General features: G+C 39.8%; 1 protein-coding gene across 1 annotated transcript in view; it reads right to left on the reverse strand.

The window, feature by feature from the left end:
- Positions 1 to 23,705, reverse strand: part of LOC125452770 (interleukin-20 receptor subunit alpha-like) — a 41,752-nt gene extending 18,047 nt beyond the window's left edge. The window contains exons 1-2 of the mRNA XM_059645734.1: positions 23,535 to 23,705; positions 4,734 to 4,866 (exon numbers count right to left, since the gene is read on the reverse strand). Coding sequence (XP_059501717.1) covers positions 4,734 to 4,866; positions 23,535 to 23,622 — 221 coding nt within the window. The 5' untranslated portion in view covers positions 23,623 to 23,705. The remainder of the gene's footprint in view (positions 1 to 4,733; positions 4,867 to 23,534) is intronic.
- Between the last annotated feature and the right edge of the window lie 1,508 nt (positions 23,706 to 25,213).

Below are 25,213 nucleotides of genomic sequence, written 5' to 3' on the forward strand. Positions count from 1 at the left end.
CTTTTTCCTTCGGCGTAGTAGAGGTCTTATGTTTGGAAGGTGTTGCTGAAGGTTGGGGCAGCTGTTGCCACAGTGCACCATGTGGCAGTGTGCTTCAGTGGTGCAAAGGTGAATGCTTAAGCTGGTAAGAAATGCACCGATTAGCAGGCTATTTTGTCCTGGGTGGTATTGAGCTTCTTGAATGTGGATGCAGGCAGAGTCATCGAGGCAAGTGGAGTGTTCATCAACACCTTGACTTGTGCCCTGCAGATGGTCTGGCTTTGGGGAGTCAGGAGGTGAGTTACTCACTGCAGATTGACTAACCTTTGACTTGCTGTTGTAGCCAGCATATGAATGAAGCTAATCCATTTACGTTTCTGTCAATGGTAAAACTCAGCATGTTGATAGTGGGAATTCAGTGACTGCAATGCTATTGTATGTCAGGGAGCTGATCAGATTCAGTCTTGTTGGAAATAGTCTTTATTTGGCACTTGTCTAGCAGATACGATACTTGCCACTTAGTAGCCTAAGCTAGTGGTAGTCATAACAATCAAATCAAATAAAATGCTGGATTAGAGGACACATCAGTGGAGTTAAAATTTCCAGAGGCCATTCTGAAGCTTTACAATGCTTCTGTAAAGTCGATGTCAGATTTATGGGAGCCATCTCTCAAACAGTCACGAATCTGTTGAATTCATTACCCCAGAGTGAAGCAGATACTGGGATACTGAGTCAATTTAAGGAGGAGGTAGACGGATGTTTTAGTAATAGGTTGAATGGTTATGAGGATTGGGTGGGAAAGTGGAGTTAAGGTTAAGGTGAGATCAGCCATGATTGTATAGAATATTGAAGCAGGCTAAATTCCCTATTCCTGCTCTTTGTAATGTTCTTATATTGTAGACTCAAAGATAGTGCAGAGAAATTGAAGCCCAGTGTCAGACTGAAAAACCAAGAAGGACAGCTTCACGAATAGGGTTTGTCCATTTTTAGAAAGATATGCCTCAGACAGAATCTTGCAGCGATATATAAAATACTTAAATGGTTCAAGAGTGAAAACTAGACAACAATGCTTTTGGAGACAAGAGGACAGCATCAGTAGGTGCTTCAACGTCATTATGATGAAAGAAAAGTTAGGACATACATGACAGGTTGTGTAACATTTTCCATTCACATTTTTAATAAAACTGATTGGCAGGAAAATGTGAACAACACCTCTATGAAAACTATCTGAATCCAAAAATACTGGACTCATTTAAAAAAGTCCAAATGCGATAATATGAAGAGTTACCACTGCAAGCAAGGCCAATGCAACCACGAGACTATGTAAGCAATTATCTAGTGCCTCAATGAACAAACCTAATATTAATTTTAAGTCTATTCCTTATTTATTTGTTCATTGTCAAGTGTTTTACTTTGTCATTATGAAACAACTTTTGCTCACCATGAACTTGCCTTCACTGTAATGCTATGTCCATGAATTTAAAAGCATTTCAATGAAATTGTGGTATCTCATGCGGTTGACTTTTTTCTGATACACATTCAATCCTATTACATTAAAAAAAAATGTCCTTGCATAGCATCTCTAATGTAATAGGAGGAAAGCAAGGGAAAGAGGCAAATTAGGGAGCAAGTCTAGAGTTTAGAGTCTAGTTAGCTGAAGGCCCCTCCCAAAAAAAGTTATTCATGTAGCAAATAAAATGCTTAAGACGTCAATGCAGAAGTCTCAGACGGTTGTGGGATTGAGGAGACTATAGTGATAAGAAGAGGGATGAAGGAGCGATACCACGAAGGGGCAATTTGAAGGATGAAAATGATAAAACCCAGACAACATTTTATTGGGAGTCAATGCAGGTCGCTGAGCAGAGGTTTTATGGGTGAGCAGAGTTTGGTATAATGACATCAGAAACAGAATTTTAGGAGATGTAAAGGTCAAGGAGAACAGAGTATAGGAGGGCAACCGTGAGTGCATTGAAATAGTTAAGTTTGGAGGGAAGATGAAACTGACACAGTTTACAAATGTTTTTATTTTTTTTCCTGAAATTGCTTAATTATTTTCCTAGCATTGACAATAAATTTGTACCAAACTTTCTTTTATGGAATTTTCTTCATTCTAATGTTTGATTGTTTTGGTTGTCTAAAAGTTAAAATGCACAAAATGTACTGCTTGGAAGTATTCAAAAGCTGTCTGAAACAACTGACATTTTGGAGGAATAATTTGGCTTCAAAAGCATATTAATACAATGATTAAACAAACAGCTTAATAATAAATTGTTGTAAACGGGGCCATTTGCTACACGTGCAACCTCAGTTTGTGATATGAGGTTACTCTGAGGTAAAAATCTGATGAGAATGTGCACCTGCAAACATGTGGTTTACCTTTTCATGTCTTTTCACAGCTGCTGTCATGCAATGTAATACTTCCCTCACAAACTAGCACAGCGTTTCCACTGCAGTCACATGTTTCCAGTTCTAATGCTATCAGTCAGCAAAACAAGAGGGCAGTGCCATAATTAAAATAGTTAAATGTGATACAAAAACAAAAACAGAGAACCTCAGCTTGTCTGCCAGCATCTGTGGAGAGAAAGCAGCGTTAATGTTTTGGGTCCAGTGACCCTTCCTCAGAGCTGCTTGTAGCTAGGAAATGGTGGTATTTATGCTGTAGACCAAGGTTAGTGAATGAATGATAGCTGAATGACAGTTAAATGTAATTGCTATTGTTTACATCCACTTTCTGACAGTTTTGGAGATAAGACTACAAGACGAAGGAGCACAAACAGACCATTCTTCCCATCAGTTCTGTTCTGTCATTTTGTGATTGTGGTTAATCTGATAATCCTTAATGTCACCTTCCTGTCTTTTCCCCATAATCCGTGATTCCTTTACTGTTCAAATAATTTATCTATCTCATCTTTGATCATTCAAAATGACCCAACCTTAATAACCCTCAAAATCAATTTCATAGACTCATTACCCACTGCGAGAAGTAATTTTTCCTCATTTCTGTATTAAAGTCCTAATGTTGAAATTATTACTTCTGCTCCTATTCTGTCCTTCACGGGGAAGCAAACTTTCTGAACCTATCCTGTCAAGTGCCTAAAAATCTTATGTTGCAGTAAGATCGCTTTTCATTCTTCTAATCTCCAGTGATTAAAACATATAAGCTTCGGAAATGAATCTGTAGTTGAATGGATTAGGCCAAGGAACCTCAACATAAATCACTCCAATCTTGAAATTTATACTGAACACTACTTTTGTTAAGTAAATAGTTTGGAAACAGTTTGTAGTAAATGCATGTGTGATGATTAAATAAACAAACAATCACATATCTGAATTGAAACACTAAATTCAGCATCATGGGTGCTTGGTTCATACAAAAAAAACACATTTTCAGTCATTCTCATTACCTTTTTGAATTTGTGCATAAAACGGGAAGACATTGTGATTATAAAAATAAAGTTTTATTTTGGTATTTCCTGAACAATATTGCTCACTGTCACAAGCAATTTATCTACTAAAAAATAAGAAACATAAGGAAGAGTAATAAGAATGAATGGTTCCAATGGAGCACACTCTCCAGTCACATTAAAAAGCAACCCTTGAATCAGCCTAGGCTAACAGGGTGGATGTCTCCCCTCTATTTTGATTGTCCATGTAAATTGAGTCCGGACAGTCTCAGTCAACAAGAAGAGAATAGAAATCTCGTGGAACGACTCAATACTTGATAAACAACATAAAAACAGAATTAGAACTGCAAAGCAACATAAGTATCACACTTAGGTTAATGAAGATGAATATAATAGCTTGTCTAAGGACAGGATCAATACATTTTATTTGTAAAATATTAAGGAAGCTTATGATGTAAAAATATACTGTATTTTCTCTTACTAATTTTGATGTTACAATTTCACATTTGCAAAGAAGAAAGATTTTGAACTATATATCTGATTTTCATGAGACATGGTTCTTTTTAATGTTTTTCTGTAGTGCAAGACTAGCTGGAATTTTTTTTTAGAACAATCTCTATTGGAATCTCTGAGAAATAAGTACTTGTGAACAGGGAAAAGGACAGAAATCATGAGCTCCAGTGCTGCTTCTGGCCTGGGCCCCTTGCCTGGGCACAATGGCCCTATCCCAACCTGAGCACACCCTGGGTAGCTGTTATTGGTCCTGATTTTGAATACCTGTATCTAGGAATAATCATTTCTCTAATTCTAGATCACTTAGAATCTACAGCACAGAACATGGATTTAGCCCAGCTTGGCCCAGGCCATATTTTTTATGCTGCAGATGAATCTCCTCTACCCCTATTCAAATAAACACATCAGCAAAACCTTCTTTTCTTCTCTCTCTTATGTGATTAACGAGCTTCCCCTTAAATGCACCTACGCTATTTGCCACAATCAGTGCTTGTGGTAGCAAGTTCCACATTCTGACCACTGTTAAGGCAAAGGAATTTCTTCTAAATTCCCCGCTGGGTATAACAATGTCTGTTTTGTATTTACAGTTTCTGGTTTTGGTATTTGGCATTCTGTGGATCATATGTGTATGCGTTGGGAAAGAGTGGAGTACTGGGACATTAACTCTTCTCACATCTGCGTTGGGAAGAGCCATTAAAGATGGCCTGAATGGTCTGAAGCAGGAGAAATTTGTGTGTTGTTAATTATTTTCTTCTACAATTGCTTTATTTGGAAACAACAAAATATGAACAGGATCTAAACAGCCACATAGCAGCGTAGAATAAGAGTAGAAATTACATTTTATACTGTACACTGAACGACATCTTGCATCCTTTCTCTCTAGGCAGCTCCCAGAGCACAATGTTCTGCAGATTGACTGACCAGAAATGCACATTGCTCAGTACAGGTGATGGGCTTCTGCAGGGATTTCCTGAAACAAAAAGAAAAAGCAGTTCTGAAAAAATTTATATAACAAGTTGGAAAATAAGCGTGGCCTAGATATACTTATACAAGAATTATCACATAGAAACAGCCAGTCCATATTGATAATTATCATCCACACAGACTGTAGTCCTCAACCCACATGTCTGTCCTGATCTTTTATCCCCCCTTCCTTCAGTCTCCTACCTAATCTGTTCTTAATAATAATGTAGCGCTTGCTTTAATAGTGTATTCTACAGCTTCACATCACTCTGTGTAAAAACGTTTCTCTTACTTGCATCCTAAATTGAAATATTTATTCTTACTCTGTTCTGGATGGCTCAATCACTGAAAACAGCTTGTTTCCATTTACATTGCTTCTTTCTATCACTTTTAATACCACTGATATATCATCTCTATCTGCCAATCAAGGTGTAGTCGAAGAGAATAGCGTAAATGTATTTAAGGGTCATAAAAAGCCATGGTAGACATTTTTTTATTTGTTCATTGCATATGATCATTGGTGGCTAGGTCAGCATTTGCTGACGATCCCTAATTGCCCTTGGGAAGAATATATTGAGCTACCTTCTTGAACCTTCCAGGGATGTGTGCATCAACAAAACAAAGATCCAGCATCCTGACCCCCCACAACAGAGTGGAAGCCGAACTTAAAATTGTGCTTCCAGAACCTTGGAAACTTGGGATTCAGCTGTGTGTATCAGTCCCCAAAACTCTCAGCATTGTCATATCAACCAATCACCTCTATTTCAAAACATAAGATAACAAAGTTATAAGATACAGGAGCAGGAGAAAGCCAATTGACCTATCAAGCCTGCAACTCAGTAGCCACACTAATGCAACATAGGATGGTTTGAAGATGCCAGGAACAGTTAAAGGAAGCTAATGATCATGGAAAGGAGGGGAGATGGGCTCTGATGGGTCCAGGGATCTCACAATGGAAATGTGCCTAACACCAGCCTGACATTGGCCTTTCCTCCATGTAATACTGTTAAAGTGTGATGAAGCCCTTATATGCCATCCATTAGCCACTGATGGGACAACAGGTCACCCATTGGATTGAATGTGTATCACTTGCTTTCCAACCCACTGAGTGGGGAGTGTAAATTCCAGACCACTCATTGGCTGGTGTTGATCAAATTCAAGCTACAGCAGCTTGAGATCATCAAGGATTATTATTCCTCATTTATTTTTATTCAAGAGCCTTGCAAACTGATGAGAACAAAAGCAATTTCTAAGTGAGCTGATATCAAAACTAGAACACACTACAAGAGAACAGTCACGAAACATCCGCTCAGAAGATGGGAATGCAGCATCAACCTGGAATTTAGTGTTAGAGGGCCGCAAGTAAAACTTCTGACCCATTCTTTGAAAAATTGATTTAATTTTCTCTGTTGGCATTGTTTCTTTTGTTACATTTTGTTTGTGCTATTTTAACCATGTTTGTACCACACCTATGTATTTTGCACAAATTTGCTACTAAATTAAGAAAATAGACACGGGAATTTAATTAGAAGTCATCAGCATACAATAATAAATTGTCCAATCCTGGGAAAGAGCTACATGAACGCTCAATAGGCCAATACTTTGAAAAGCAAACACAACAATTTGTATAACAATGCCTTTTCGAAAACCTATGTGGTTTCTCTGTACATGTTTGCTCAAAAATTTCCATCCGTCTACGTTTTTGTTACTGACAGTGGTTTCTGTCTCATTAGCACTACATATTAGATGTGGTTCTGGTGGGCTTCTCAAATACTGAAACTATGTCACGCTCTGAGAATTGGACCTCATGCTCCATTATATTTGTTCTCAAGTACTACATAAACTAATTCTGCATTCATTTCCTGATGGGGGTTGGGTGGTGAAAACCAAGTTTTATTGTCAAAAACATGCTATATGTATGTGGTGCTATGTATTTTTTCAAATTTTGGTTTGTTTATAAACAACATAAGCGCACTGTTTTAAGACAGGGGTGCCTTTAAAATGTCATTCCAGGCTCACACATGGAGAATAAACGTTAGATGAAGTATTAGAGACAAGCAAATACATGTGAAACCAAATCCTTTTGGATATTGGAAGGTAAAATAGTAAAAAGTGAACATTTTCAGAGACAATCAAATGCCCGACCTGTTTTTCTTATGCACTGAGCAGCACCTAATTGCAACATCACCTACAAGTATGGTATGTTAAGTATTATTATTATTTACCAGCATTGGTGAGCAAAGTTTATTTGTGTTTATAGCATCTATTAGCAAAAACAAGCTTAACTAAAAAATAAAAACAGGCTGCTCCAACCTCGAGAGTGTACATTCTGGATTATGTAGGAACTTCAGGACCAGTTCCATCTCCCAGATAATCACTTCTAGAAGAAGTGGCATCAGTTGCAATTGTTTGAGTACCAGCTGACATCACCATTGTGCATCTGCAAGGTTAAGAGCTATGTGGAATGCATGCTTCTAGATGCAGTCAGTCCACAACTTCAATAAAGGGAGAGATGGTTAGGTGACCACAAAAAGGAACAGGCAGGTAGTGCAGGAGCCCTGAATGCATCCCACTCTTCAACAAGTATTCAGTTGTGAACACTGAGGACAGTGATGATTCATCTGGGAGTTCAGCTAGAGCAGAGACCATGGAAATGGAGTTACATGGGACACTGAAAGAAACACAGCGATAGTGATAGTGATTCAATAGTTAGAGGGCAGAAAGGTATTTCTGCAGCCATTGATGTAAATACAGGATATGCATTGCTTCCCTAGTGTCAGGGTGAAAGATGCCACTGAGAGGCTGCAGAGCACATTGAGGGAAAAAAATGAACAGCTCACAGTCATGGTCCACTTTGACGTGAACGACCAAGGCAGAAAGGCAAATGTGGTTCAGCAATTAGAATTTAATCAGCTAAGTAGCCAATTAGCAAGCAAGACATCACAAAAATCTGGATCATTGCCATTAAAACATGCAAATACATAAAGGAATGGTAGTATAAGGCAGATGAATGTGTAGCTAGAAAGATTGTGCAGGAGTGATGGCTTTGGATGCTTGGGATATTGGGACTGACTCTGCAGGAAGTTGAACCTGCACAAGCTGAATGGCTTGCTCCTGAATAGAGTTGGCACTGAATTCCCTGTAAGTTCCATATTGCTAATGGTATATGAGATAGTTTAAACTAATTCAGCAGAGATGTGGCAACCAAGAGACAATATCATAGCAGGACATCAACGTGTGCAAAATACTGGGTGAAATAGATAGCACGGCAGTAAGGAATTGTAAAGTCAGAGTCAGGGAGAAAGTATTAAAGTTTAGGTCAAGGTCAATGTGAATGTAGGTGGATGCACAGTGTGGCAAATAAAATTGGGAGTTACAGGTGCAGAGTATCATGTAGAAAAATAAGATTGTGGAATGAAAGACTATTGGGGATATGAATGAATGTAAAGTTGAGGCTAAAATCAGATCAGCATGATCTTATTGAATGGTGGAGCAGGCTCCAAGTGCTTAGTAGCCTGCTCTTGTTCTTTGTTCTTATGCTCAAGTGTTCATAAAGCCTGGTTCAAATAACGGCAGGGTTGGATATGTAAGGTGATCAGGAAAGATAGGCAGGGACGTGAAGGGGAGGCTGATGGTATTAAACAGTGCATTGCAATGCTGGAGATATCCATAGGGGTCAAGGGCAGGATTATTATGGCTAGAGCTAAAAAACAAAAAACAGTCTCATTACAAAGCTCAGTGTTGCATAATATAGGCCAGTAATGGTGGGAAGGATTTGAGGGAGAAATTTTCGAGGAAATTACACAGAACTGCAAAATATAGGGCAGTTACAATGGGGAACTTAAATAACTTGAATTGAAGTGTTGGAAAAGGCAGTGTGGGACAAGAAGTAGGATTTCAGGCACGGTCAAAGAGCATTCCCTCAAAATGAAAGGTAGGGCAGACAAAGTCAACCAAGTGGCTGATAAAAGAGAGGAAAAGTTAACAAAGAAGTATGACAGGTACAGATATTGCTGGAAAAACTCTGGCGGTCTGGCAGTACCTGTGTGGAGAAAGCAGAGTTAATGTTGAGTCTAGTGACTCTTCATCAGAATGCTGCAGATCTTCGTTTTATTTTTCTGCATGTGACAGATATCAGGTTAAAAATACAATTGAGAACAAGGCTGAAATTAGAGGATACAGAGAAGAGGTGACATAACAAATAAGAGAAGCAAAGAGGCAGTTACATAAAAGGGAATACCAAAGTCTTTCACAGGCATTTAAATAGTAAAAGAAGGAACAGGGCTAATTAGGGAACAAGATTTACACTTGGAGGCAGGCAGTATAATTGAAGTTTTAAGTGAATGCCTCTACCAAGGAGAAAGATGCTACCCAGGCTAAAGCGATAACGGAGATAATTTGGACACTTGAAGGGCTTTAAATTGGAAAGGATAATGTATTGGATAGCCAATCTACTTTTTAAAAAAATCATTCATGGAATGAGGGCATTGCTAGCCAGTCCAACATTTATTGCCCTATCCCTAATTGCCCAGAAGGCAGTTAGGGGTCAACTACATTCCTGTGAGTAGAGTCACACATGGGCCAGATCATGTAAGGATGGCAGTTTTCTTCCCTAAAGGGCATGAATGAACTAGAGGGGTTTTTTTCCTGATAATTGATTCATGGTCATTGTTAGAATCTCAGTTCTAGGCTTTTTTAAAAAAAACAGAATTTAAGTTCCAACAACTTCAGTGGTGGGGTTTGAATCCAGATACCTGTAACATTACCTGGATCTCTCGATAAACAGCCCAGCAATAATACCACTAGGCCATCACCTCCCCACCTGAAGGTGAGCTGGCTCTAAGACTAAATTAAACACATCCCATGATATTGTGGGAAGACAGTATGGGAATTGAGAAAGTACCAGCCTGAATTTTCAGTACTCCTTAGATTCAGAGGTGGTGCCAGAGGACTGGAGAATGGCAATTATTATAGCCTGGCTCAAAAAGGCTGTAAGGTTAAGCCCAGCAACTTTTGGCCAGTCAGTTTAACTGCAATGGTGGAGAAAAATCCAGAAAATGTGATTTCGGGCCCAATTGAGAAACTGTTCAAAAATGCAGGTTAACTATGAGAAAGTCAGCATGGATCACTTCAGGGGAAATTTTAACCAAATTGTTGGAAATTTCTAAAGGTCTACAACAAGTGTTAATGAGGGCAGTTCAGTTGGCAATTATATAGCTGTAGTTAAAGGGGAGGCAATGGCTGAATGGTATGCTCATTGGACTATTAATCCAGAAACTCAGCTAATGGTCAGAGGACCCAGTTTCAAATTGGCCATGGTAGATGGTGGGATCTGAATTCAATAAAAAGAATCTGGAATTAAGGCTCAAATGACAACCGTCGAACCATGGTTGATTATCTGGGGGGAAACCCCACCTGGTTCACTAATGGCTTTTATGGAAGGAATTCTGTCTTCCTTACTTGCTGTGGCCTATATGTAACTATAGATCCACAAAGTGGGTTTACTGGTCTCCTTCAGTGCTGTGACTATTCTGTGATTTGATGTGTGTTTTTTAGAGGGACAGGCGCACATTTCAGACCACCCCCAGTAATGATAAGTAGAATTACAGTGAATCAATGATCCAATGATTTGCAGATGGCCAGTGGGGGAAGGGAGGGAGGTGCTTCTGGCACTTACCTCGTGGCAGAATACAAACGGCATTGGTAGTGACCTGGAGGATCACTATGCAAACATTCCCTCTGTGGAAGTGAAAAACAGAAACACTGCAAATAGGAGCAGGAGTAGGGCATTCAGTCCATCAAACTTGTTCTGCCATTCAACACGATTATATCTGATTCTTATCTCAAAAGACTGTTTTGGAGGAACACTGGGAAGGTAAATAATAATTTGAGGTGGCACAGTGGCTCAGTCTGCTGCCTCACAGCATCAGTGACCCAGGTTCAATTCTACCCTCAGGCAACTGTCTACGTGTGTTTTCTGCAGGTGCTCCAGTTTCCAACCACACTAGTGGTGTCTTTACCTCTAAGTTAAGAAACCTGGGTTCAAGTTCCATTTGTTGCAGAAGCTGTGATAACGTCTTGGAACAAGTTGTCTGAAAACGCCTATCATTCTGCAGTGACAGGTTGGAAGATAGGATCACAAAAACAGCAACAAATGACTGAAATGTTAGCAGAGGGAAAACTTAGGCTGAGTCGAAGAGAAAGCTAGCCGGAACGTAAAAAGAGATAGGAAGAATTTCTATCCATATTTAAAGAAAAGAGTAAACAAAGTAAGTGTTGGTCCTATAGGAAGTCAGAGTGGGGAATTAATAAGAAAATGGCAGATGAACTGAACAGATATTTTTGCATCTGTCCTCGCTATGGAAGAGATAAGTAGCATTTCAGAAGCAGTGATCTATCAGGCTACGGAAGGGAGGGAGGAACTTAGGAAAATCATAATCACCAGACACTGAGTCAATTGTTGGCACTGATAGCTGGAAGTGTCCAGGTCCTGCAGCTCCAACGAGTCTATATTTTCCACACATGACTTTTTTTTGTATTATTTTACATTCTATGGGATGTGACCCTCACTAGTCATGGTAGCATTTAGTGTCTTCCCCTAACTGCCTTTGAGAAGATGATGAAATACCCCTCGACAAAAATCCATAGGTTGAAGACATATTCCTGCTGGGGTATGGTTTCATGGGCGGGGGTTAGTCAGGGCATGTAAATTAGGTTGGGTAGTCAGCCCTTCACCTTTGCACCCACCCAGAGTTCATTCCCATAATTTGGAGGGTTAGCAGATGCCAAAATCATCAGTCCAGTTATGTAAATAATAATGAAAGCTCAAATGAACGTTTTAAAAGCTCAAATGGCCCCAATATTAACCAACCCATGCTATTAAAGGGTTGGCATGGGCAGCATTAAGGATGGCGCAAATGTTCAGGAGCTACCTTCAAAGTGTGCCCTTTGACTATCGGCAGCAGCCCCAAGGAGACACAGCCCTTCTTGCTTCCTTCCTGCCAGCACTTTCAAACACACTTCCCACTCTCTGTTTAAGGTGGGCAAATGCATGCCATTTCAATACCTCGACTTAACTCATTTGGGAGTCTAGACAGCCTCCTTTATGAGTATGCCTACCATTCCAGAAGCGTCTGTTACTGAACTCTAGTACTGCCTGGACTTTTGGGGCTGCCAGATGGATTTGTGATACCACAGGGTGGGACTCAGTGAGGAGTTGCAGTCCAACTCTCTAATACTCAGCCACCCCCACAGCATGTCATGGCTGCAGGGCAGGCTTCTTTCTGATTTACTGGCTTATCGGCCACTTATATATTTTTCTGACTCTTTTCTCAGAGTCTAAAATAGTATTTAAATTAACTGTACTAATCTCTTAATGGCATAGAATTTGGGACAGTGTGTACCTGGGTAGGATTACCTAGACACACTGCACAGATGCAAATGGACAAGTTACTGCATGCAAGTAAAAATACTTTCTGAGTTCCAATTAATTTGAATAAATGGATCAAAATTCAGGGGAGGTCTCCTTCAGAATTTGATCTACTTTGCTTGATCATCACCACGTTCTCAAGGGAAATTAGGTACGAATAACAAATAGTAGCTTTTCTAGTGATGTTCAAATCCCATGGAAGAAGTTTTTAAAAGATCCATTATGTGTTATGTCCAGGAAATACAATTTACTCAAATTTATTACAAGAATATCTGCTCTAATACACCTATACTTTATATCAGCATTCAGTATCCCAAGTAAAAAGCAAATGCATTTGAACCTAGTGTTTATAGGATGGCAAGTAGACTTTGGGAAATTGCAATTGGAAGCAGGAACGTGTATTTACACAATACCCATCACAACCTGAGAGCATCTGAAAACACTTAACAGCCAAAAAACTTGCACGTATGGAGCATGTTTTACAAGATCCCAATGTTCTTCACAATGAATCCTTGAAGTGTAGGCATTTTTTGTTTGTAATGTGGGAAAACATGGCAGATAATTTATGCTCAACAAGGTCTTGCAAACAGCAGGAATAAATTGCAATAGAATTGATGAATAGGTATGACTCCATTAATGATAATACTTGAGGGATAAATATTGCCCAGGACATAGAAGAACTTCTCTGCTTCTATTCATCTGTAAAAAATTCTTTATATTTAAATAAACACTTAGTACCAAAACTCTTGTGGGAAGGAGCACAGTTTATCAGTGAGACACTGCATTGTGATATGTAGAGAAACCAGTTATTGTTATGTTGATTGATAAACAAATGACTTGTGTAAATCTTCTGCAACCTGCATGACCAGTAAAAGCCTTTTGAGTTTAGAATACTTAATTTCTTTAATGACTGGTATTACAGTAGGTAGTGGTGCAGAAGTCAATCTTTGAGATCTCAAAAAATTCTTTCAAAAGGAGTGGGTTGTCTTATAAAATGTGAACCACTTGAGTTGTAGATAGTTGCCATTTTGAGATTTGAAAAAATTGAATTCAACTCAGATAAATAAAACTAAATCAACATGACATGTTTCTTAGAATTACTCTTCATAATCATAACGATTTTAATGAACTTCTTGAATTCATGCTTTATCACGTTGGCTATGGCATCATCATTAAAGATTCCACTGTAGATCAGAGCTTGTACTTCCAATTTCAGAATCTCCCTTCTCAAAAAATAACCATCTTCCTGTCCATCCATTAAATTGGATAACGCAAAATCTTGAATGATCAAATGACAGTTTGTGCATAAATAGCATCAGAGAGAAGTAAGGGAATGGAACGCTTTGCCTGCAACGGTAGTAGATTCGCCAACTTTAGGTACATTTACGTCGTCATTGGACAAGCATATGGACGTACGTGGAATAGTGTAGGTTAGATGGGCTTGAGATCGGTATGACAGGTTGGCACAACATCGAGGGCCGAAGGGCCTGTACTATGCTGTAATGTTCTATGTTCTATAATTTGATGACAAAAATCACAGAAAACAACAAGCAGGACTGAACATATTTTCCACTCTTTGGATGCTTGACAGAGGAAAAAAAAACTTTCGTAGCTATTCCATTTGGCAAGGACATGATCCTTGAATAGGCTGAGGAGACACATGTCTAAAAGTTGTGAGACCTTTGTTATAACTATAATCATTAGTTACATAGGATCTAAACATGTGCCATAATGTTACGCTGGGTGCTTTGAGTAGGTCATTGAGGTGACCATGCCACATATTAATAATCCAAAACTTTACTCAATTCTTAATCTTCCAAATGTTCTTAGAAACATGCAGAAACGTTCCTTTGGGGAACTTGATTTATGGCATGGGCTTTACCTGTGAAAATTAGCATTAGCTTTGACTAATCTTCTTGGCTATGCAGGCTGGTACCACCATAAAACTTACATCCTCATACCTTGCCATTTTCACTAGAAATGTTTCCTAATCTATCTACTCCAAAATTTAGTTCCTGGGCTTTTCAAAGCTCACAGTGTTTCATCCATGCTGCTGAGGTGACCTTATTGCCTTATATTTTCTGATCTGATGATGAATCATTTGAAACTGGTAATTTTGACCTTGAGATCTCTCAGTTATCTCTGAGTGAGCTTGGTCTTATTTGCAACACAATACGTTTTCTTTCCTTAAAGCAGTTACACCAATTACTAGTTGCTCTGAAATCCTTCCTGGAGACAGATTTTGATTTGACCCACTAAAGTGCATATGCACTCATCGTATTTCTCAAGAAATTCTGACCATTTTCAAGTACCTGAGCCAATACATACTTTTCAAGATGAGGTCAATGGCTGTTGCCTATCTTTACTGTGCATTTGGTTTCGGGCATGTTCTTTAGGGAGGATTCCTCCTTCTTCCATTCTTGCACTAGTTCCCAATTAACATTGCATTCCCTCGCTATGCCAGTCATTTACACAGCATAGTTATAGCATGCTTACCAAATGTTACAAGTTTTAGCTTGAAACCAACATCATATTTCATTGCACTTATCCTATTTCTTTGACATCTGTTCCATGTGGGTCTCAAACTCTCTGCTTCTTCATGGCTCATGTTGCTTATTTGATTCCATGCAACAACTTATAGGTTGAGTAAAACATGTGTTTGTACTGAGAAATCAGGAAATCCTTTATGTCAGTGAATGTCAGTACCATGATCTACAATCATCTGGACTGATCTGCAGTATAAAATGATTAATTCAAATAGGTATTATAGAAAAATAATGATGAATAATACTATCTTGTTATGTTATCAGGGCTACATGTGGCCAAACAGCATAATCAGCAACTGATAAGTTAAGGTAAAAGGATTCCATTAAGAAACAGATCAGCTCTAAGCTCTGCAGTTTTGTTACATATTGTGTGAATGGTGGTGGACATTTAAACAACTTGCTGGAGGAGACTCCACAATGTCCCCATCCTCAAATAATGGGGAACCCAGTACAGCAATGCAAGAGGTAAGGCTGAGGCATTTGCAAAAGACTTCAGCCAGAAGTGTCAAGTGAATGATTTATCTCGACCTCCTCCTGTGTCCCCAGCAATACATATTCCAATCACCAGCCAATTTGGTTCATGCCATGTGATATCAAGAAATGGCTGGGGACACTGAACATTGCAAAGGCTATGGGATGACAACATTCTGGTATTAGTACTGAAGACATGATCTCCATAGTTCACCACGCCCTTAGCTAGATTGTAGCTACAACCCTGGCATCTATCCAACATTGGGGAATATTGTCCAGGTGTGTACATAAAAGCAGGACAAATCTAATCAGGCCAATTACTACATCATCAGTCTACTCTCAATCATTAGTGCAGTGATGGATGGTGTCATCAATAGTGCTATCTGCTCAGCAATAACCTGCTGAATGACACCCAGTTTGGGATCCACCTGGGCCTCTCGGCTCCTGATGTCATAAAGCCTTGGTTCATACATTGCATTTTGGTACAACAAACAAGAATAGGGCTTATACAATTAATGGTAGGGCCTTGGGTAGTGTTGTAGAACAGAAGGACCTAGAGGTACAGGTACTTATTTCTTTGAAGTTTGTGTCACATATAGAGAGGATGGTTAAAAACATGATTGGGACGCTTGCCTTCATTGCTGAGTCCTTTGAGTCTAGGTGTTGGGGAATCACATTGAGGTTTTACAGGACATTGGTGAGAATCCTTCTGGAATACTGTGTCCAGTTCTGGTCACCCAGTTATAGGAAGGATATTATCAAGCTGGAGAGAGTTCAGTAGAGATTTACCAGGATGTTGCCAGGTATGGGAAGTTTCAATTATAAAGAAAGGCTGGATAGGTTGGGATTTTTCTCACTGGAGCGTAGGAGGTTGCGAAGTGACCTTATAGAAGTTTATGAAATAATGAGGGTTATAGATAGAGTTATTGGTAGTTGTCTTTTCCCTAGGATGGCGTTTTCAAAACTAGGCAGTACATTTTTAAAGGGAGAGCAGAGAGACTTAAAGAAGATATGAGGGGCAAATGTTTTACACAGTGGGTGGTTTGTGTGTGGAATGAAATTCCTGAACATTAAAAAGGCATTTGGGTAAATACATGAACAGGAGGGAAATGGGCTAGGAACAGGCAGGTGGACTAGTTGAGTTTTGGATTATGTTCAGCAAGGGCTGGTGGGACTGAGGGGTCTGCTTCCATGCTATATGAGTCTATGGGCAAAACAGCTGGATTTCAGGGATGAGGTGAGAATGACAGCCTTTGACATCAAGGCTGCATTTGACCAGGTGTGACATTAAGGAGCTCTAAGAAAACTGGATTCCATGGAATCAGGGGCAAAACTGTTTATATGTGGAGTACTATTGTCACAAACAGAAACAATGTGGTTTCTGGAGGCCAGTCATCCCAGCAGAAGTTCCTCAAGATAGATAACCTTAAAACACACCTCTGGAAGTGGTGGTACTTGAACCCAGGTGCTCTGGCTTAGAGATAGGGACATTGCAGCTGCATCACAATATACCTTCAGTTCCTCAGGGTAGTGTCCTATGCCCAACCATCTTCAGCTGCTTCATCAATAACTTTCCTTCAGTCATAAAATCTGAAATGGGAATGTTTGCTCATGACTGCACTTTGTTCAACTTCTGACTCCTCATAGCCTGTCCATCATCTATAGGATACAAATCAGGAGTGTAATGGCAGGCTCCCCACTTGCCTGGATGAGGGTAGCTCCAACAACACTGAAGAAGATTGACACAATCCAGGACAAAGCTGATAATGCAGGACAGCATCACTAGCTGCATGTCCTGACTTCAAAATACATTGGGGAGGCATTGACCCAGCAGTATTATTGCTAAACTGCTAATCCAGAGACCAGGGTAACATTCTGGAGACTCTAGTTCGTATCCCACCACAGTAGATGATGAAATTTGAGTTAAAAAAAAATCTGGAGTTAGGAGTCTGATGATGGCCATGAGTCCATTATCAACTGTTCAAAAAACCAAACTGTCTCATTAATGTCTTTTAGGCAAGGAAGCTGCCATCCTTCCTTGGTCTGACCTGCATGTGACTTCAGATCCACAGCAATGTGGTTGACGCTGAACTGCCCCCTGGGCAATTAGGGATGGCCAATAAATGTTGGCCAGTGATGCCCATGTCCCATGAATGAATAAAAACATCACCATTCCTTTCAATGTCACTATGTCAAAACCCTGCAATTCCCTCTCTAATGGCAATGTGGGTCTGCCTAAACCAATAGGTCTGCAATGGTTCAAGAAAGCAGCTCACCACCACTTTCTCAAGGGCAGCTGGGGTTGGGCAGTAACTGCTGGCCCAGCCTGTGACACCCACATCCCATGAATGAATAAAAAAAGTTACCATGGCATATACTTTTCCCATTGTCAATGAAGCTGCGAAAGTACAAAAACTCATTGCTTCTCCTGGTGCCTCTGTCAATGTTTCCACTCTCCATTTAATAGCAATTACAGAGAAGAGTCTCCCAATAAGACTGAGATCAGAATCTTTTTGGAACAGACTGCTGATTTCCTCCCATCTCTAGCACTGCTAATTACTGCAATCAGCAATGCTGCATTGCCATTTAAATATGTTTATTGATCTCATATTTAGTCACAAGGAGCTGGTTCAACAACATTTTTGGAGTGTCTGATCTAAACGTATGTTTTGTTGCTGTACAATTTCTTTGTTGTTCAAATTATACTTGAATTCCATTCATGGCTCAAATGTTGACTTTTGTTTCTTTCGATAAACCAGTTTGACATCATTCTGTAATGTTAACTTCAGCACTAATCATAAGGGCTGACCAACCGAGGACTCCATATTGAGGATGAGTCATTGTTCCATTTTCATGAGCAAGTAAATGAACATTAATGAGAACTTGCATTTGCATAGTGTCTTTAATGAACTCAGGTCATCCTAAGGTATTTTATGCTTAATGAAGTATTTTTGATGTGTAGATGGGGTAACTTATTACTGATACAGTTTATGTCATTACTGTCAGTAGCGACTGGATAAAATAATGCTACAGTAAATGCTAGGTCAAATATGGAATAGTAATGATTAAAGCATAAAGATCTTTACTTGCAGTTCGAGCTGCAGAAACAGCACCATAATTATAAGACGGGCTTGGTATTGAACAAAGCTTGGTAAATTCCAGAGAAACCTAAAAGCAATTTGATTTGGAAGAGAAAATTTCAAAAATAATTCTAATTAATTCTATTATTCTATAACTATTTATTTTATTTTCGATATTCCCAATTGTGTTTGTTCAATAGCAGTAGAAACAAAATTGCCTTTAAGGTAAATTTGATTTTCAGAGTAAGTATAATGCAGAGACAAAACATCAGGGAGAGGAATAGAGCAAAGATCTATAGACCTGTGTTACGTTCTCAGATTGTTGCATATACCTTTATATGAAATATGCAGCCATTGGTGCTCTATTGTCAGTGAAAAGACAAGCTGCTTATATTCAAATCAGTGACCTGGAATTTAACACCCATCTATCTCACCATTAAAAAAGTTTGGCATATATGAAAACATGTTGTCCTTCACACGTCAGTTCTCTATCGATATGGCTGAGATTTGTTGAAAGTTGAAACCAGCGCAGTAATTTGGAATGTACAAATAAACTCTCCATCAACAGAACAATTTAAAATACATTCAGTACCAAAGTTATCTGACTAACTAACAGGTAAATACTGAGCAACATCACCTTCCTATTATCAACAACTAGTATTTGTGGCTTTAAGGCGCACAGATAAGCAAAAGCCAAAAAAAAATTGCTTTCAGATTAATCTACAAAATTGAGTAATACTGTGTCAAATTCAATATTAAAATAATTCTGTTAGCACTTATTAAAGATAAATAGATAAGTGCTACATAAAGATGAAATTAATATTAAAAAGGTAACAACTGCATAGGCACTGTGTCAGGATGACAGAATGCTTAATCTTATGGCCAGTGAAAGCTTCCTGAATAACTATTCCATGGAAAATATTTTGGATCTCAGAATCACAGAATTGTTACAGTGCAGCAGAAGGCCATTCGGCCCTTCATGTCTGCACTGACTCTATGAATAAACACTGAGACTTGATGCCGTACTCCTGCCCTTTACTGCTAACCCTGCGCATTACTTGAATAAAAACAATCAACTCTTGCCTTTGTGAATGTCATTCCAGCTTAGAATCTTTGAGACTCTGCAATACACAGGATGAATTGTGCTGAATCCTGTGCAGAAGGAATGGAGGTAGGGGTCTGGTAAAATAGCATGGAGGAGTCTTCCTGAAGCTATCTCACTATCAAGGAAATTTCCCAACATTATAAAATAGAAGAATCCTTAGTATGGGGGGAAGCAAGCCATTTGGCCCATGGAGTCCACACCAACCCACCAAACAGCACCCCATCTAAACCCATTCCCCTATCCCCGTAATACTGCATTTTCCATGGCTAACCTGCCTAGCCTGTACATTCCTGGACAGTACAGGCCAATCCACGTAGCCTGCACATCTTTGGACTGTGGGAGGAAACTGGATCCCCTGGAGGAAACCCATACACACAGCGAGGATGTGCAAACTCCACATAGACACTCACCAAGAGTGGAATCAAACCCAGGTCCCTGGCAATGTGAGGCAGCAGTGCTAACCACTGAGCCAGGGTGCCATCCATTAGGCAGCAGGCTGACTGGGAGCAGATGTAGTTTTACTTAATTTGTCTGTGGGGTCGGCATTGTTAGCTAGGCCAGTATTTATTACCAATCTGAAATTGCCCATGAGGAAGTGGTGAACAGCTACCTTCTTAAACCTCCACAGTCCATGTACTTTAGGTACACCCACAGTGCTGTTCGAAAGGAAGTTCTAGGATTTTGACCTAGTGACAATGAAGGAATGGTGATAATGTTAGAAGTCAGGATAATGCAATACTTGGAGGGGAATTTGCAGGTGGTAATGTCCCTATGCAGTTTCTGCCCTTAACCTTTGAACTGTTTGTGGTCATGGTCATGAGTTGGGAAAGTACTCTTAAAAGAGCTTTGGTCAGTTTCCCCCTACTTTCCCCGATCCTCATTTACTCAAGTTTTGTTAAGGCATCTTTATGCCACACTTGGTAAAATGCTGCCTTGATGTCAAGTATAGGCACTCTTCGCCTCTAGGGTTCAGCTCTTTTGTCCATGTTTGGATCAAGGCTGTAATGAAGTCAGGAGATAAGTGGCCCTGACAGAACCCAAACTGGGCATCAGAGAGCAGGTTAAAACTGAACAGTTTGATAGTACTGTTGACAGTTCCTTCCATCACTTTGCTGGTGATTGAGAGTAGACTGATGGGAATGAAAAGGGTCAGGTTGCATATCAGTGGTTCCATTTCAGGTGATAACTTGCACCAGTAATGTGATTGAAAGGAGCAGTACTGTTGGGATGAGCACACCTGAACCAGGCTAAGATGAATGACTGAGCTGAAACAGAGTAACATTAAGTAAAGGAGCAGGAGTAGGCCATTTGGCCCTTTAAACCTACTTTACCATTCAATATGATCATGACTGAATTAGATCATGACAAGGTTAGATCAGATGGAATACAGGGAGAACTAGCCATTTGGATAAAGAACTGGCTCAAAGGTAGACGACAGAGGGGGTGGTGGAGAGTTGCTTTTCATATGGGAAGCCTGTGATCAGTGGTGTGTCACAAGAATTGGTGCTGGGTCAACTGCTTTTCATTATCTATGTAAATAATTCGGGGCGTGAACACAGGAGCTATGATTAGTAAGTTTACAGATGACACCAAAATTGGAGGTATAGTGGACAGCGAGGAAGGTTACATCACAGTGCAACTGGATCTTCATCATATGGGCCAATGGGCCGAAGAGTGTCAGATGGAGTCTAATTTAGATAAATGTGAAGAGCTGCATTTGGAAGGGCAAATCAGGGCAGGACTTATACACTTAATGGTAAGGTCCTGGGGAGTGTTATTGAACAAAGAGACCTTGGAGTGCAAGTTCATTGTTCCTTGAAAGTGGAGTTGCAGGTAGATAGGATAGTGAAGTAGGTGTTTGATACGCTAGCTTTTGTTGGTCAATGCATTGAGTATCGGAGTTGGGAGGTTATGTTGAGCCTGTACAGGCCATTGGTTAGGCCAATTTTGGAATACTGCGTGCAATTCTAATCTCCCTGCTATGGGAAAGATGTTCTGAAACTTGAAATGAGTCACTAGATTTATTCATGATATCTTGTCGACATGGATGAGTTGGACCAAAGGATCTGTTTCTGTGCTGTAAATCTATACGAGACTATGGCACAATAGCTGATTATTCAATCAGATACTCTGCAAAGGTGAAATTTGCTCATAGTAGGGACTTTAACTCAATAAGGTAGAGGTGGAGGTTATGGGTTCAAATCATAGAAATGCAAAGATAAGGGAAAAAACAGATTAGAATAGTTATCTTACAAGAATGTGACAAAGATATTTTAAAGAATAACCTGGTACATAAAAGGTAATAGGCAGTAAAAATAAATTAGCTGAGAAAAATAAGATAGGAACCATGAAAAAGAAGAGCATATTAAATGCCTATTGTAGAAATGTACAGACCATCAGAAACAGAAAGTGTGTTACTACAAAATTATAAAATAAACATCATGACAACTGAGGGCACAGTGGGCAGAGTTGTTCAATATAAGTCCTGAATACAACATAAGCAATAAAACAAGAGAGGCAAATTCGGCCCATTCATTCTGCTCCATCATTCGAGCATAGCTGATATGTTTCTCAACCCTATTCCCCTACCTTCTCAACACAACACTTGATCCCTTCCCATTCAACAACCTAACTATCTCAGTCTTAAATACACTCAATGACTTGGCCTCCATTGCCAGCTATGGCAATGAATTCCCCAAATTAGCTATCATTTGGTTGAATAAATTCCTCCTCATCTCAATTCTAAAGGGTATTCCTGTTACTTTGAAACGGTGCCCTCTGATCCTAGTCTCTACTACGAGTAGAAACATTTTCTCCACAGCCACCCTATCCAGGCCTCTCAGAATTCCATAAGTTTCGATGAGACTTCCCCTCATCCTTCTAAATTCCATTAAGTACAGACTCAGAATCCTCAACCGCTCCTCATATGACAAGTCCTTCATCCCTGGGACCATTTGAGTAAACCTCTATGGACTCGCAGGCCAGCACAAGATTCTTTAGATACAGGATCCAAATTTTCTCACAATACTGTATCACATTAAAAGAAAAACTGACAGAAATGGGAGCAACAGTTAATAGAAGTGTATTAAGAAGAACAAAAAGGGAATCTAGTAAAATATTGCAAAGCTATGCAGTAAAGTCTAAATAAATATACTGAGCAAGTGTAATTGTAGGGAATCTGGGTTCATTGAAGGCACAGATGAGATTGTAATTATTGTTAAATGTTTAACATTATATTAAATATAACATTTATTGATTTCCTGCATTTTACACTGTCCTGCCTGGCATTCTCTTTCACCTTCCAAAAACTAAGTCATCTCCAAACTTTGCTGTCTACATTCTCTCTGACACAAGCACAAACCCAGTACTCATTGATTAACATGGAGCGCAGCAAAAACTTCAAAGCTAAACTTCCCTTGCTTGTTTTTAAGTCTGTCTATGGTCTGATCCCTTCATTTTTCTGGAACCTCCTCCAGCCTTGGAGTCCACAGAGATCTCTCTGGTCCTTAATTTTAGCTTCTTCTGCAACCTTAATTTTAAACATCCACCACGTTTTCTGCTGTTTATCCCCTGAACTCTGAAATTACTATTCTAAACCACTTTATCCTCCTTTAAAACAATCATTAAAGCCACCTCTTCCACAAAATATTTGGTCAGCAGTCCTTATGAGCCACATTTTAATAATGACTAATGACATGCTTCCGAAATGCCTTGCTTTACTGTGTTGAAGATAAATGAAAACTGTGGTTGATTTGCATTCAGAATTAATTGAGGGGAGGCAAAGTAATTACTTTGGCCGAACCCCATTAGCTTTTTAGCCCTATTTGCAGAAAAAAAGTCCGGCGTTTCTCCTCACTAGGATAGCTGTTAACTGCAATCGCCACCACTGTAACATTATTCCAATACATCTTGAAGCATTCTACATTGGAGTGTTGTGTAGCAACCACAAACTTTTGTTAAAATCCATTCCGGTTTCCAAATCTGTTGTATTCACACAGTGAGTATTAAAACTGACATTTGCAGCTGGAAACACTTCAGCCTCACCTGTAACTTCCGAAAGACTCAGTAAGATCACCAGAAGTGTTGTCAGGGACATTATAATACCAGAGCAGGGTCGCCGCTGTTCATCCATAACACTCGCTTCTCTCGCTGAGGTAGAGCTCAAGTCTCAGATAGGAGCCGACTCGCTCGCCACCGATCAGAGGTGTGCAGAAAGCAAAAGTTGCCCAACTTAGAGGCGTGGTGTAAACAGAAAGTATTTAAATAAACTCGCGCTCCGTGCACCCAGGGGGTGGGTGTGTCTTCCTGACTGCCCCATGCTGAGTCAACTACGTCGATAGAGCTGGTGACAGCAGCAAGGGCGATGTTAGAAACTGTTATGTTATACATAAACTCCCAAAAGGGTGGCTTGATTTAAATCTGACTTGTCCTCCTGATTCACTGTGGCATTCAACAGCATTCCAGAAGTAGGCAATAACTGGATCAATCCAAGAGCACAGCTAAAGCCAGGGCTGAGCCAAGAACTGTGGGATGAGGTAAATTAGAAAGGGGTCAACAATGATAGTTGGCGATTTTAATTGACCACGTATTGACTGGAACAATTTGTCAGCCAGGAAAGAGGTAAGGGGAGACTGCTTTATGACTCAAAGTGTATAGGAATCAAGAGAAGTACTAGGTGCACATTTTAAGGTGCGAGGAGAGAGATTTAAAAGAGATGTGAGGGGCTATTTTCACACAGGGTGGTTAGGGTGTGAAATGAACCTGCCTGAGGAAGTGGTGGATGTTGGTACAATTACAATGTCTGAAAGACGTTTGGATAGATGCATGAATAGGAAAGGTCTGGAGGGATATGGTCCAAGAGCAGGCAGGTGGGATGAGTTTAGCTTGGGATTACAGTCAGCATGAACTGGTTGGACCGAAGCGTCTGTTTCCCTGCTGTATGTCTCAATGACTCTATGTGAACAAGGTGCAAGAAGAGGCCATTGGTGCTGTTGAAACCATTTAATCAGGTCATGATTGTGACTTTAAATCCATGTTGCTTCTTACCCTTGATAACTTCTCAAGTTCTTGCTTAACGAAAGACCATCAACCTCTGTCTTCATAATATTCAAGGATTCCGCTTCCACCACTTTTTCAGGAAGAGTTCCAAAGACTAATGACCGTCCGCAAAAAAGGAAACAACTTCATCCTATTTTCAATGACTCCCTTATTTTAAGTAGCGACAACTGGTTTTATAGGAAACATCACCTCTGAATCTAGATATTTTCCAATCAATCTGTGCAGTGATGTTATTACACACTTCTGGAGAATGTGGGATTTAAACTTGGGCTTCTTGACTCAGAGGTAGGGACACTACCTTTGCCCCATAAGAGTTCCAATATTTTTAAGCCAACTTGTTCAGTTGTGTTGTCTTTTCAAGATCCCTCAGGATCATAAATCAATCAAGTTTCAATCAACACCCCTCCAAGCCACTGACCATCCTTACTTGGAAATATATTGTTGTTTCTTCAGCGTTGTTGGGTCAAACTCCTGGAGTTCACGCCCTGAAGGCACTGTGGGCCTGCCTACAGGACCTGGACTGCAACAGCTCAAGGAGGGAGCTCACCACTGCTTTCTTAAAGGCAACTAGGAAAAAGAAATAAATGCCAGGCCAGCCCGTCACGTTGGGACCCATGACCCCATGTTAAAAAGTCACCTCATAACCTTCCAAGCTCCAGTAGGTA

The sequence above is a fragment of the Stegostoma tigrinum genome, chromosome 4 (assembly GCF_030684315.1).
Source record: "Stegostoma tigrinum isolate sSteTig4 chromosome 4, sSteTig4.hap1, whole genome shotgun sequence".
NCBI classification, from domain to species: Eukaryota; Metazoa; Chordata; class Chondrichthyes; order Orectolobiformes; family Stegostomatidae; genus Stegostoma; species Stegostoma tigrinum.